Raw genomic sequence first — 15,625 nt, 5'->3', positions numbered from 1 at the left:
TAGCATTTGTAGACAACGCTAAAAGAATATCTAAATCTTTCTTTGTCATTCTACTACCTTGAATGAGCAAATGCATCCTGTACTGAGTAGTAAAGTTTGGAAAAGAAAAACCAGTTATGTACTGGATGACATACCTTCAAAATACTGAATGAAACTCAGGGCATCGCTGCTGAAACAAGTCTGGATTCACCACAGTAAATGGAAAATGGAATTGATCTCCCCTGTTTAAAAGTCTGTATTAAAATCCATTTGCTGAAATTAAGTTTAGTGTTGAAATACAGCAAACGTACATTGCAAAAACCTTTTTCTATGTGAGGTATCCAGTTTTGCTCATTTACACAAGTTCAGCCTCTATTACTTTAATGCAAATATGCAGGTATGGGCCAAAATGCTTCAAAAAGGATGGCAGGCTTTTAGTAGCAGATTCTTTGAAGTTAATCTCAGTGCTTTCAATAAGGAATTTGGGGTTGTTTTTAATTTCTTCCAAAGAGAGAGATAGGAAAGTGGGAAAATCTATGAAAACAGAAAGAAATGGGTATAGGTCACAACAATCAAGTTGGTTTTTTTTTCCTTGAATCAGCTTACTTTCATTTCACTGTTTTTAAGGTAGTACTTATTTCAAGTAGATGAACAGAGAGTAACAGAGTTTTTCAGGTATTTCAATCATTTGTTTCTCTGTGGTTATGATTTTTTTCTTGTCAAGCAGTACCCTGTGCAGCATCTGTTAACGAAGTACATTAATCTCCTTGACCCAATTGCCAGTCAAAGGAGGACCTGCCTGGTAGATATTATTTGTATGCTATTTCTCTACACAGTAGTAACACAGGCAGTAAAGTTGAAAGATGCAGAAGGCCAGGGTGCTTAGAAGACATATTTCAATGACCACAGGTACTTCTCTTACAGGTAGTGTGGCGAATCTCCATTGCTCTAAAACTCTCACCTTCCCTTGCTTTCTTCCTTTGTTTTCTTCAAAATGCTTGAAGTTCAGCCTGTCATCCTCATCAAAAAGGTTCTTTTAAGTCAAACAAAAAGACCAAATGACCAAAGGACACTGTCATTTCAGCTGCATTATCTCTCAGGCCATTAAGCAATCAGGGAAGCCCCAGAGGTCTTTGAATTTTAGAAGCCGCTGTTCAAGTTTTAGGTAAAAAATGATTGAAACATTAGAATGTTAACTACTGTTTCTGAAAATAACAGGAAGTTGTTAACTCCCTGTGAGGAGCTGCTCTCTTACTAAGCTTCTAGGAATAAATGAGAGAGCTGGCCTCTGGATAAAAATCTACCAAAGGAAGTATAAAAAATATTTAATGGTGTATTTTTTATCCCAAAGATCTGGAAAAAGCATTTAATGAGTTTGATTGGCAGGAGGTGTAACTCTTTCTTTTCAATTTCTGTTGTGTTGGGAAAGAAAGCCAGAATGTACCTCCACGATCCCTGCAGTTTTATAAGCCTTAAATTCCACTGTACTATATTGGTCTTCCCTTTAAGGCTTTTTTTTTTTTTAATTATTGTTTTCCTAAATTCTCTATTGGTTTCAGAGCGTATTATTTGCCTCCATAAAGTAGAATGTTTTGATTGGGTTCAAGGCATCAATACCTAATGCATCTGCTTAGACCAGGGGGCCGGAAGGATGTCAGGCTTTTTGAGCAAAATAGCTCTTTATTTGTACAGTCCGCTTATTTGCTGCTTACTGGTACAGACTGCGCTGGCGAGTGCAGAAAACTCCTCTGGAATGGTACTATTCCATTGTTATTCTAATAAATGGGGATAATTGAGAGGTTAAGCACTACTAGTTATTTTTTCTCCTTTGTTTCATATCCCTTTTAATGTTCAATGTGAAATAAAAGTCTGTGGCAATAAAAACTGTTAAGAGCTGGAACTTCTTTCTTGCTTCATTAGCTTGACACGACAATAAATGCAGTTCTTCTGAGGAAAAGGTGAAGCAATCTACCTTGAAAACTCCTTGCACTCTAGTTCTTTTTATTGAAAATTTGAAAGCAGCCTTTCCTCCTTCTTTTGTCTTCTGGTCCCACCAATATGCTTTTTTATAGTTTAATTCATTGCTCCGTGAATTCTATGCCATCATTTCTGTTGACTGCAGTGAATATTTATTAATGAAGTACGAGGCTCCAGTCAACTGTACTTTCTCTTGTTGTTGAATCTTAAAAATTATCGAATCTTATCAAGAAGCCCATTACTTATAATAAATATTTTCATCTATTGATAGCAGACTCCTTTTTGCCTATTCCATATCTACCATGCTATATATTAATTTTTCTGTCACTTGTGACGTAAGCACCCAACTATTGAGTGAATGCTGATATAGAAATGCAGTCTTGTTTTCAAATTCCACCACCAGCATGGTCACACATGCAGACATACACCTGAAGACATACACACAAACGTATATTCCTATTGGAGAGGATAAAACAGAGATACCAAAATAACCTGCTGCGTAGTAGTCTAGTATAGGATGGAGTGGGACTCCACATGTCTCTTAATGCAGCAAAAGGAAAAGGAGGAGGAAGAAGGGAGCCTCTCTGAAGGTAAAGGAGTGCAGAACAGACTGCTGGAGATCATAGAATCATAGAACGGTTCAGGTTGGAAGGGACCTTAAAGACCACCTAGTTCCAACCCCCCTGCCATGGGCAGGGACACCTCCCACTAGACCAGGCTGCTCAAAGCCCCATCCAGCCTGGCCTTGAACGCTTCCAGGGATGGGGCATCCACAACATCCCTGGGCAACCTATTCCAGTGCCTCACCACTCTCACAGTAAATAATTTCTTCCTATTGAGTAGATATTGGAGAATGAGTAGTTAATCTCATTCATACTATAAGAAGATAGCATGTGATGCTTTTTCAAGTCCCAGGCGGACATGTAATGAGACAGGGATCTGCTGGAGGATTGGTGGAAGAGTAGGAAGCTTGAACCGGTCTGTATCAAAAGCATGTCTCATTTTTGGAAAGTTTTAGAAACCAAGTATTGAACACTGAAACTGGTATTTTTGTTTTACTGTCATTAAAAATATTTTTAAAATAATGGATTGAAGTAAAAAAATAAATCCTGAGACTGGTTCGGAAACAGCAAATGTAACAGTAATAATAGAAAAAGCTCACTCTTCAATCTGTTTTAGGAATTTTGATTCAATAGGGCACACATAGGCTGTGTTTTCAAATATCTTCCTGCAGTTCTGAGCGCCAGCCAAAAATTCGTGTGTTTCTGTCCTTTTGATGTAACCAAGATTATACGTTTGTAACTTCCTTGCACCTATGGCGTTATTGAAAACAGAAACTCTGGGTGTTTTCTTATAAAACGAGAGACTTAGCAATATTAGATTTTCTCATCTGTGTTTTTACGTGCTGTTTTACAAGTTTAATAGAGTGGGATTTCCTTTGTGGTGTTTTTTTTTTACAGTATTGCATCAAAACTCTAGTATCATCAGTGAACTTCTGTTTATCTAGCAAGTAGGAGGACGGGAAGGTGCACTGTAGACAAGGCAATGAGGGCTTACGTTCAGGAAATACAGGTATTAGCGCATTGAGCAGTAAGTTGTAGTCAGGAGGCCTTTGGCTTTATCAGAAGCCATTTTCTTATCTTTAATAATATGGCAAGTTTTTCTGACACTGTATCTTTGGTCTTACTGGCATGTACGGCAGCTACTCAATTCACAGGAAATTTAACTGTTCATTCAGACTGTAATGTTTGCTTAAATTCATTTATGGCAATAGTAAAGCCGATCCTTGATTTTTTTCATGCTCAGGCACTGGGTACGTAGTCGTATGCTTTCCATATAGGACTATAGGACTAATTTTTATAGGACTATTTGTGTTGAGGTTTGTAGATTTTCAAAGAAAAATATCGTGAGTGTTTGTAGAAGGGGAGAGGACAGCCTTATTGATTAATGAAAGAAAGCAAGTATGCCAGAGAAAGGAAGGGAGACCTCCTGTAGCAGGTTCTTGCTTGGGACACCGAGCGTTATGCTTCTTCCTGGGAACTGAATTAGTCAGCAGTGACCCCTTTGCAGCTTGTGATGCAATCTGGTGATTTTCCTGAGCAACATTATAAAGTTCAAAAAAGCACCCCCTCCTGATCCCAGCAAGAGCATTGCATGAGAAATGGGAGTCTATGTCTAAATTACAGTCTAAATGTTTAGTGATGCATTTTGGGTAGATCGTGTTCTGCCTGCAGTTTATGAACTTGTCTGATTTATGTATTGGCATAAATCACTGACTTCTGAATGCAATTGTATGAATTTATGGCAGGATTCACTTAAAATTTACTTGTTGATGTGAATGTTAACTGAGATGTTTATCTAGATTGTTATATATATATCAGTTTTATGTTTCTCAGGTTATATCCATTTACATAATGTTTATTAAGTCAGGCACGGTTATTCTGTCAAATATTCCGGTTTCCTTTTCTCTGCTCTGGAATATTGTAACAAAAACTTCAGGATATAAGGGGAGCAAAGGAAAGATTGGTAAGAGTCTTTTGGTGCTGGATTGGTTTTTTTCTTTAAAGTTTTCACCATAAGTCAGACATATCCCAGGGGGAGAATAAAATATTTAAAAGAAAAGGGAATATAATTTCGGTGGTAGAAGCTGTTCAGATTCACTGGAAATTCTTGTAAAATTGATGCAAGGTGAGATGTTGGCATTGTAAATTAGTGTATGTAAACACTGGCTGCAAACATGGCCAAGTTTAGCAAATGCCAAAACCACATTGCTCAGTAGTTCAGGGCTCGCATAGTGAACACAAGACTAAAAGGAGCGTAGGAACTTTGAAACAATATTGTATTTCATAATATTCTGTGTAACTTCTTATCTTATGATTCAGCATATCTGATCCTAATATTTTGCAGCAACTGTAGGTTAGACTGGGGAACGTTCTTCCAGTCAGAAACTTGGCTCATGACTTCCACAAATTACAAATTTTGAAGAAAGAAAAAGTTTTACTTTTGTAATTTAATACTTCGTTGTTATGTGCTGGAACCACCTTTTGCTCTCAAACTGCAGGAATTGAATTAACTTAGGCAATGTATGGCACATCATTTAGTTGTGAAAACATGATTAAACTAATTTGGCAAATTGGTTTCCTTTTTGAATTTGTCTACCCGACATTGGACTGTCTGGTTCGCTTTTCTGTTTGTCTCCACAAGACCGCTATTCCCTTACACTGCTGGTAGGGGTGAATGTGTTTTATGCTCTTTTGTCCCAAATGAAAATGAAGGCTGAATCTTGCAAGCTACATTCAGTCCTCTTGCTGCAACGTTGCCTTAGCCTATGGCTGTTGTGGTTGCAATGTAGGAAAGCAGTGCCTGTATCTAAAGGGTTATTATTACTCGTGTCATCTGTGGTGGCTCTGTCTGGTGGGAGCTGCTCAGTTTGACGTCTCAGGTTCCTTAGGAGCCTTGGAGGTGAATGATCCCACTGGGATTGTCACAGTCCAACTGATTCTGCTTGGCTGGTTGTTGCCACCTGGCGCTGGGCACTGGCAGGCCCTTTTTGCAGTGGCATCATATGCGTTATCTAACAGTCGCTAAAAATCTGGATTCCTCTGCCCTGATTTTGGAGCTTTCTACAGAACCTAGAAACATTGCTGGTTCTTGGAACCCCTTCCTGAGAATCCCTTACTATTTTCAGTTCTACTGTCCCCTCAATGCTTCACCTTTTTGGTGAGGTCGTGGTAGAACTGCCTGTGTTACGGTTAAAGGCGGGTCTATAGCAATAGGAGTATGGAGACAATATATCTATAAGAGAGTTCAGATAATTTAGAATGTTTTTAAAACAAATATAAATCAAATACTGGCTTTGTAAGAGGTCCTCTGAACGTTACTGTTGCAAAACTATAAAGGTGGCAATGGCCGCAAGGGTGGCATACAAAATTAGCATCTTTCAGGGAATGAATTATAAAATGCCAGCTGTGTGAAAAATCACACAGATCATATTCAGCCAAGGAAGAAAAAAAAAAAGGTCACCTGCCAGTAATCCTGAACATGGCTGTTGAATGGATTTGACCCTAATTTCAGCTTTGTTCTTGGCTGGCAGGTGCCTGGAGGCCTTTCAGTCTGCTTTAGAAGACCTTGTTTTAAAAACAGTAGTATTTGTCGCCTAATTATGAATGTAGATTTTGCATGTGTTTGTGATTTACAAGGCCTTGCTTATGTGAAACAGGCTATAAACTCTCCTTGGAAATGTATAGTAGTCTGGAGTAGATAATTACGCTTTGAGAAAAGAGCCTCTGTTTCCAGTGAAAACACTGTAAAGTTATTTCAGAAATGCTCTGACCTCAGACGTTTCATATAACTTACACAAAATGCTTTCACATTTGTGCAGCAGCTAGCGGCTTGATCTCTGCCATCTCATAAACGAAAGCACAGAAGTCTCCCTGGGAAAAAAGCAGGATGTCTATGCTGTGGCCTACAAAGCTAGTGTTATTTTACTCACTCTGTTCTTTGTGTCTATACCCTTAAACAGAAGAAACCTTGCCCTCCTTTAAACAAATCTGTCTCCTAATCACACCCCGCCCCCGCAAAGCCAACTTTCCCTCAGATTTTTCTTCCTCCCTGCCTCCACTCAGTGTACACACACTAACAAATTCTGCAGTAAAAACCTTGGGAGAATTTCTCATCCCACATGGAAAGAAGATGTCAAAGGCTGAGGATAGGAATTTTCTTTCTAAAGTTGCAAAAACAATAGAGAACAATTGAAACAATGGGGGAAGAGCCGGAGATGGGTGAACAAGCCATGAAAGAATTGCATTAATTTCGTTTTGATGAAACCCCGCTGGTTCTCTTCACTAGCATCCAAAAAAGCTATTTTTGTTTGCAATTGTTTGTTTGTTTTTCAAGACTCTTGGTGGAAAGCAAAAGCATTGCAAATACAAGCGCAGAGACCTGTGAGAATGTTCACACCAGAAATGCTCTTGTGGCCTTTTGAAAAGCTGTTTTTAACTTCTGGTACAATCAAGTTGTCAGGTATTGATGAAGACTTTGTATGAAAAATTTGTATGCTGGAAGGATGACTTAATAGAAACAATGGTGTGTGGCACTCGGGGAGAGCAAACACCAAGCAGTCATAATTGCTGGCTTTGCCCAAGAGAGAGCGATGAAAAAACCTCTGGATTTCTGAATATGATGTGGACAGGTAATCTTCAGAAAACCCTGCCCAGGAAAAGGAGAACAAGATTTAATTGAGATATGCCCTTCAGCCTTGTTTAAAAAACATGTTTGGGTATGGATTGTGCTCTCAGAGAACTCTTAACGGAGGAAAACAGGCAGGGGAGAGGCAGGGGGCCGCTTCTGCCAATGGAGACAGCTGAGCATGTTGCCAGCAGTTGTACCAGGGACATGTTCTAATAGCCCCGCAGACCTGCTGGCTGAACCTCTCATGTCAGGATGCTCTAGCTTGTTTCTGTTCCAGCGAGCGCGCTTCGCTCAAGCAGCTGGTGCGGTCTCTGCTGTCTTAGTTTGTACCACCTGGCAGAGCTGTGGCAGGCACGCCTCGGAAAAGTTGTGAGCCAAACCTCATCAGAAGCCGGGCTACCCTCGGGCGTATGAACGGTGTTGAGCATCTGGATGAAGGCAGGAACAACTCCCACAATCGCGGCATGATCTAAAAGCCAACATCTGTCTGCAGTCTTGGTCATGTCATGTTTATCTGTAATTTCACCCCTACGACCCAAGAAATAGGATTCTGACTGTAGCAGATAGGGGTCATATTATTTGCAGTTTGCAGCCAGTAAGATGTTCAGAGCCAGTAATGGCTTGATAATTCAAGGAGACTGAACACAGGAGCACAGCCCTTTGCTTGTGCTCGGTGTTCACTGGGAAGAAGGCAGTAACAGCCAGCATTGAGCGGTTTTAGTTCTTCCTGTTCAGCAGTTGCTGTGTTACCGATGGTATGAGTTTGGGAATTCACAAGCTCATGGCATGTATGCGGGTTTTAAAACGGGCCTGCTGAAAACGTGCTCTACTGTAATGTCACATCAAAGTAAGTACATGTGGAGTCTGTAGCTAACAGTAGACATTGCTGCATGTAGTTTCCAGTGTATTGGAAAGGGATAATAAGGGGTAAAGGGTTAAAAAAAAAAGTTGGAGAAGTCTTAAAAGCGCGGCAAGGTTGTATCCATTTATTAAGTCATTTTGTTTAATTTGTTTTTAAAGAGGACAGGTTCTTGCAGGGTAAGTGGAGAAAGGGTCATAGTTAATTGAGCAGAGAGTTTCCCCTCAGGTTGCAGTGAGCACTGTCCTTTCCAAAGGAGATGCGGGGATGTCGGGTAGCAGACTTGCTTCTATGTCCTCTGCAGCAGACGGATGAGATGGCAGGCTATGGAAGGAGAGGCATATGCTTTAACTCCTTGAAAGATTTAGCAGCAGATGCTCTTCTCTGGCATGCATCAGGAGCCCTTAAAAATAAGCAGAAAATTGGCTACAATAGGGATTCTCAAAGACTTGCATGTGGTTGATCACATCTTTAATAGACAGCAGACTGACCTTCCTTCCGTTTGCATTTGTGTGAACCACATGAATTTTTATTGGTGTAAATTCTGAAATGGTTCAGACATGCTCAACTCAACTTTGTTGCACTGCTTTATTTCTAATTATGTTGCTGGTGGCAACCTTTTCTTGTGCCGCATGTGCACACATACACGCACACACACATTCTCTTTCTCTTATAACAGTGGACCTTGCTAGCTTGGATGGCTCCTCCTCTGTTTCCAGCTGCTTTCATATGTACCTCAGCTCCTTCTTTGTAATGAAACACCTGCGTATCTTTCAGAAAGCTGGAGGTAGAGTCTGCACTGTGTAAGCAGACAGTTCTCTGCAGACGGCCAGCATTTTTTATTCAGAAGACACTAACCTGAAAACTAGTGTTTTAGAAACCTGCTGGTAGCTTTCTGGAAGGTGGTCAATAAAAATGGAATAGGAAAAGACCTCGCTGTTTTGTGATTCTGTCACCTTACTGTTTGTCTGGTGCAAAGTAACAATATTACTTCTGCAAAATCATGTTATGCGAAGAGCTTATTTTGCCTAAATCAGTGTGCTTGAGACTAAACATCAGCTTCAGCATTGCCAAAGATAGGAATGAAAACACTACTTTTAGATTCCCTGATCCATTTTTCTTTGGCAATCTAAGCCAAGGAGGGTGCCAAAATACATGGCAGATTTATATGCCTGTGAATTTATTAGCTGCACTTGCAAAGAAGTTTTACAGTCTTAGAAAACATTTATTATCTGATAGGAGCTAAACTATTGTCCCTTGCTGAAATCAACAGAAATTTTGCCATTTCAGGCATAGTTTTGCTTGTCTAAGTGGTGGGATTCAACACACGGGGTGAGCAAACTATTCAAGAAATAACCGCACAGTGCCTATTATTACTGCAGCGAAGAAGTCGTCTCTGGAATAGCCCTGGCATTTGGAATGAGAAACGATAAGGAAATCCCTTGTTAGGAAGAAGTGGCAGGTTGGCGCAGGCCTCTCTCTTGCCGTGCGCCGGGACTTCAGCAGTATCGTAATTCATCTTTGCTTCTGTTTCTTTCAGGGCCCTCCTGGTCCAAAAGGCGAGAAGGTAAGTTGATGTTCGGGTGGCACTCGCAAGGTGAATGGAAAGCCCTCCCAGCATGGACTAAAGAGACCGTTTGTATTGACACAGTGTAATGTTAGAATATGTAAGAGAGCTGGGTAGCACACAGATGCTGTGTTAAACCTATCATCTCATCTTTCCACTTTGCAGGGAGATCAAGGTGATCAGGGCCCTCGGGTAAGCATCTTAAAAAAAATGTTACACTTCCCCTTCGCTGAGTAGGCAATTAGTCCTTAGCGCAAAACTAAATTAAATACACTGTCTGAGCTAATTATGCTTATTAGCTGCATTTACCCTGCATGTTGAAGTAAATGTCTGCAGGACAGTAATACTGAACATGACCAGAGAGTGTCTGGGAAGACTTGAGTAACAATAGTAAGTAATGCGTTAAAATACACAGTTTCCATTATGGGTGGAAGCAGGTTTCACAGTGATTTTGCTCTGCTCTATAAAAGCTGGCTTTCCTAACCAAACCTTTCAGTCTCCCCAGCAATGTTTTCACGCCTTGCATGGGCTCCCACAATGCACAGGGCCGGTGGGTTTCTAATAAATGTACTTCTAGATTTCATGTAAAGTGTATCTAGTATTTAGTGAATTGTAAACAAATATCGTGTATGCACGTATTAGCGTTTTTTCCTGACACGTGTGTATTTAATATTTTTAATAACAACAATATCACCTCGTAAGTACATCCACGCAATTAGACAGAACATGGTTTAGTTGTGGAAATATAAAGGTTCTTTTAAATTTTTAAGTACCGTGTTTATTTTAACAGAGAAATAGAGGAATACAAGAGTGAAAGTTCAGATAGATTGGCTGTGCCAGTTCATTCTTCTTTACATCTGTGCTTCATTAGAAAGTGTTTGGTTACGTTGTTTTGATGATATAGTGACTCTCTTCGGTTACACATTTATAAATTTTTCCATAACAGCGTGTTCCATGGATGTATTTTTTTTCTGAAAACTATATTAAATATTTTGAATTTGCAATTGTATTTTATTCTATTATTTTATTCTACTATTTTTTTATTTTATTTTATTTATTTTTTGCAGGCAGTAAGATTATCTGAAGTCACAACATGCTTTTATAGTTGAATTTGGTGTTGGTGCTACTGGTGTTGTATTTCCTACAGGGTTCAGTTAGGTGTCCTGTTATGCTTGGTGATATGAGTGCACATTGTAAAGACAGAGATCTATTAGTGAACAGCCTAAAATATTATTTCAGTTGAAAGTCAAAAAGAAGAATTGGAAGACTGTTTAAAGATACACAATGGAAGCAGAGAGTAACAAAGTGAGGAACATGTTTTATCTAGGTTAGCTAATACACGGACTGAAAGTTCTGAATAACGTAAAAATTTCCTTTTAACTTTTAAGCAAATGTAGTATCTCAGAAGCCATGCTGGGCTGTATGTATTGGCTGGTTCTGTGCTACAGAACCCCATGGGGAACACAAGGGGGGAGGGCAGAGGAGGAGAGTGGAGCAGTGCCTGTGGCTTAGGAGAGGATGCTCCGTTCAGAAATCGTTAAGTCAGAGGTCGGCACATAGGTGCTTGCGATGTCACCTTACATTCAGAAGAACTTGTGTTCGGTTCAGACCAGGAGAGCAGATTTGATGGAGGTATCAGTGAGGGAAAAGCAATGTTGTGAAGAGTATTACATAGCTGAAGATAAAAATCTGGAATTATGAGTGTTGGGAGAAGTTTCCAGGGAAACACGCAGATGCCTGAACACAGAAAAACAAATGAAGTGGTATCAAAACAAGGGAGTGATGGCACTGGTTATTCTCATGGCAGCATAAAATGGGAGAGCAGCGGACAGTTCTGGAGAGAAAGCAAAGGTGCCAGAGCTTCCAGTGGTCCAGAAGTCTTGGCAAAATTTTGGAGAGTTGTAAGAACTAGAAATGGTTAAGCGTGTGTGGCTTTCAGTCCCTGGACTGGAACCGTTGGCAATACCCAATAAGAAGGTGCAAGTTTGTTCAGTGTTACCTTGTTGGCGGCACACCCACAAGGGCTGCAGTGGAGTATCTGCTACACAGAGACTGTCGTGTCCCAGTTTGCCAAGACGTGCTCCCTTTACTGGAGGGCAGTAGAGTCCTTACTGGACCATAAAAATCATGGCTATGGCTACTTTGTGGTTTTGGTAAATCAAGTGCAGCTAAAAAGCAAAAAATATCCAAGCTAAGGAATTCACATTTAAGGATGTCACAAAGTCATCTCTGCAGCAGCAGCTGGCAGTTGAGGCTGAATTCTATATCTGAATATAGAAAAGAAATTGAATAAAGTCAGCAGCAGAGAGGACTTGTGGACTAGCTGAACCTTCACTGATTGTTTAGTCAATGTGTATTGTAGTAAAGTACCTGTTTTTTGGGTTTTTTTTAAATATATGAGTATAACTTAGATAATTTGCCCAGTCTTGTTGGTTTTCCCTTTATCTATTTTGAAGTGTGTTTGAATGTGTTCTATAGCAGCTTCTCCTTTTTTGCCCTTTGTATTTCACAAATAATAAGTACTACGATGCCTCCGACCATTTTATTTTTCATGGTACAGCAGTTCTCTCTTCTGCTGTCTTCAGGGTGAATCTGCTCAACTTGCTGTGCCAGAGGATTTACAAAATAATTAATGGAAATTATATGTGTAAGCCAGTCATGCACCAAAGGAAACTAAACCCATTTAAACCTGGTTGGTTACCTTTGCACATAGTTTTCCAACACTGCCTATATAAAATAAATGCTTTTGGAGAAGCCACCATACCGTATTATTTTAGAAGGATATTGTACCTGAAAGTGACTGGATTTTCACCTGAAAGTGACTGGCTTTGGCAAGTTTGCAGACTGACTGGGTATATTATCTAAAAGTGATGGATGTTTTAAAGCTAATTCATCTTTTACAGATAAGGAGCCTGAAGTTTCTTTGTTTTTATATTTTTACATACTGGTTTGAAACTAACATTTAGCTTAGCGAAGATTTTTATTGTTCCAAGTCATTTTTAACACTGAAATTTCAAAATTACCCTTTTCCTTACAAATCTGCTTTCTCTCCTCTGGGCATTTTCATTAGTAAAAGAAACCAAAATAAAATGTAAAGACTGCCCAGATCAAGATGAGACCCGAAACTTTTAAAATCCTGCTAAAATGAAAAGAAAAATACCTGTAAAACAAGATACTGTTGCTTTCTGTCCCCACCCAAGTTTTCACCTTGGGCCTTGAGACTTTTGAGAGATCCTTCTTTCTGAAATCATTTCAAAACTCTAAAACCAGTAATCAGTTATCTTGAAACTTATTCACACTCACTGGACGTGCTAAATATATCCTAAACTACTTTGAAGTTCAGGTTTTTTTGAAGATATCTTTAATAGATCAATACCTTAGTAGGAACCCAAACCTGCAAATATAGCCCAGGGGCCAGGCACTTGTTTTTAGAATAATTGGTCTGATTTTTTTTGGTCTTTTTCTTTAAAGAATCTGTGGGTTTTTCCTTAAATATTCAGAAGCAATCTGTTGATCAGTCTCCTTCATTATACAGAGATGGCATAAGGGCTGTAGTTCATAATGCCATGTGGCTTAATCTACTTGTGCCCATACTGCCTGTAGAAAATGTGAGCCAAAACAACATTCCAGTAGTGTGAATGATGTCGAAATTCATGCCCTGAGTTTGAGCAGCAGGTTAATATAGCTTTTGGTCACATGGGACTGCAGATAAGGCAGTGCTGGATGCATTTGAGAAAGTCCTGATCTTATTTGAAGACATGCTTTTTTGATCTCTTTATATATTCTTATATCAGATCTCTGCTTGTTAGTCCGAAGTTCTGGTAGACTAAGCATTTAGGTCAAATGCAGAACTAGCTTTCCTCAGTACCACCGTAAGAAACAGTAATGTTAGTAAATCTTTTGGATGCTTTTATTCTTGCAGAGGACATGGCTTCATGACATGTCCACGGAGATTCGCATTACTGTACTGAGCCATGACAAAATTAAAAATGATGGGGTTTAGCCTGTGGACTATTAGAATAAATGCTGATGTCAGTCCACTGCTCAGTTCCAGTTGCTCAGCTCTACCCCAATTTAAAAAAAGCCTTTGAAGGTTTCGTAATAGTAGGATTGCAAAGGATATATTGTCCAAGTAGAGATTGTACCCTGATTAATGGAAATAGATCTTCAGAGGTGAATGTTTGTGAATGGAACAGCTAGTACCGAGTGTCTTAATCAGTCTGTTCTCATCCTTCTGTAAATGACATAATAAATATCTTCTGTCCTTTAGTTCAGATACATGAGAGATTCCCTGCTTATCAGGTCTAGAAATCACCAGCCAGCAGCTGCCTTTAAATTGGTTTTGGTCTAGGTACAATAAGAAACCACCCAGAAGCCATACTTAAGTATTTCCATAAAATTATTTTCTCCTTTCGGTACGTTTGAGTAAATTTTGCCAGGAGCTGGGTCTGCACAGAACTGATAACATCTCTAAAACATCTTCAGCAGGAGAGATTAAGTTCTAGAAAAGAAAGGTACTCAGAAGTTTATTTTATTGTGTTAACCTTTATTGACTTGAAGATTAAAAAGATTCCATGTGTACTGTTAAAAGAGCTAGGTTTGGGTAGTGATATAAAGTTCTTTTCTATTTAACCCTTTCCTCTTCCCTGCTTACTTTTACTACATTTGCTACTTATTTGATGCCAGTTAGAGAGAAATCATTGTTTTACGATAGAAATTTTGCAGATTCTACTCTTCTATGCTGGAAAACTGTTTTAAAATTAACTAATATTGACAGAAATGGTCCTGGAAGCAGTCTATTTAGTGAAATAACTAAATACAAATATGTATGTATATATACATATAACCTATCTGTTTAGAACTGAAGTATTGCTTCACTTGTTACATTATAGACACAACTTTTATAAACTGTCCCATATCAAAGGGAAATTAAACATATCCAAGCAAAACATTTAGACCTGATGGTTTTTTAAGAAAATTTTTAAAAGCCTGGTTTGAATATCTGTGTGTTATTAGTTAAAATGTTTCTAAGGAATATGTAATAAATATTTTGGGCCTTTTCCTGCTCCTACTGGCAATAAATCGAAAACCTATATTCAAGTCATTAGAGTCATTCATAAATCAGAAAATGCTAGGTACTGAGTGATGATTAAGCCACAGTCATTAACTTTTCACCCTCTTTTAAAGCCATCTTATTTTGTGTTATGTTTTATTCGAAGGTTGGCACTTTTTTTTTTTGAGAAAGGAACGGATTTGCTTCACAAAATAGATACTAGTATATAAATTAATCTGGGTTCTTGCCTTCACCAAAAGGAAGACTCCGTTTTTTGGAGGCATTGCAAACTGTAGCAAATGTAGGTAAATCAGTGACGTAACAGGAAGCTTTGTTCCCAAACAGTGCATGCTGCTAATTGTTATCCTCATTCAACCCCTTGTCAAGCAAAAATGTGTGGTATTATAGTTGGGGTATTATGTTAAATATGATTTTACATAATTTAAACACATTCTGTGGATTTCTTCCAGGACTGTCCTTGATGTTTGATTATATCTTACTAAAGTTTCTATTAATTTCTTCTATAAATACTGCTCATGAATTTTATCTGCCTTTAATAGAAGGACTGTGTAGCTTTCCTTAGCATAAATTGGCCTTGTGTCTGGCTTTTTCTTTTCTGATCAAATACTCATTGGTTTCATTTATATGAATATGCTGTCAAAAGCTGCAGCAGAGGTGGTGATATCTTAAGTGATATTCTTATGTGTGTACAGGTGCGTATTTTCTGGTTTACTATGTGTTACTTCAACCATACAGTACACACACAGTACTGCTTTAAATTCATGCTTTACCAGTATGACTACCCACATAGTTGTTTATTCTGTTATTAATTCTCCTGTGTAAAGCAAATGATGGTTCAAGTTATAAACTATATCTAACCAATGTTTCAAACTGTACTCTTAGTGTGCCACAATAAGAAGGCTAAAAAAACTTTCATGATTCCTTCTATTAACTTTCACCAAAGCAGCATCATTGAGAAAACTGCCGGATGTCTGGTTTA

General features: G+C 38.8%; 1 protein-coding gene across 1 annotated transcript in view; it reads left to right on the top strand.

The window, feature by feature from the left end:
- COL25A1 (collagen type XXV alpha 1 chain) overlaps window positions 1–15,625 on the top strand; it is a 133,694-nt gene that overhangs the window by 14,254 nt on the left and 103,815 nt on the right. The window contains exons 3-4 of the mRNA XM_054203160.1: window positions 9,546–9,572; window positions 9,738–9,764. Coding sequence (XP_054059135.1) covers window positions 9,546–9,572; window positions 9,738–9,764 — 54 coding nt within the window. The remainder of the gene's footprint in view (window positions 1–9,545; window positions 9,573–9,737; window positions 9,765–15,625) is intronic.

Source organism: Rissa tridactyla, chromosome 5 (genome assembly GCF_028500815.1).
Source record: "Rissa tridactyla isolate bRisTri1 chromosome 5, bRisTri1.patW.cur.20221130, whole genome shotgun sequence".
NCBI classification, from domain to species: domain Eukaryota; kingdom Metazoa; phylum Chordata; class Aves; order Charadriiformes; family Laridae; genus Rissa; species Rissa tridactyla.
The sequence above is the reverse complement of the archived record's forward strand: the minus strand, read 5'-3'. Positions and strand labels throughout refer to the sequence as shown.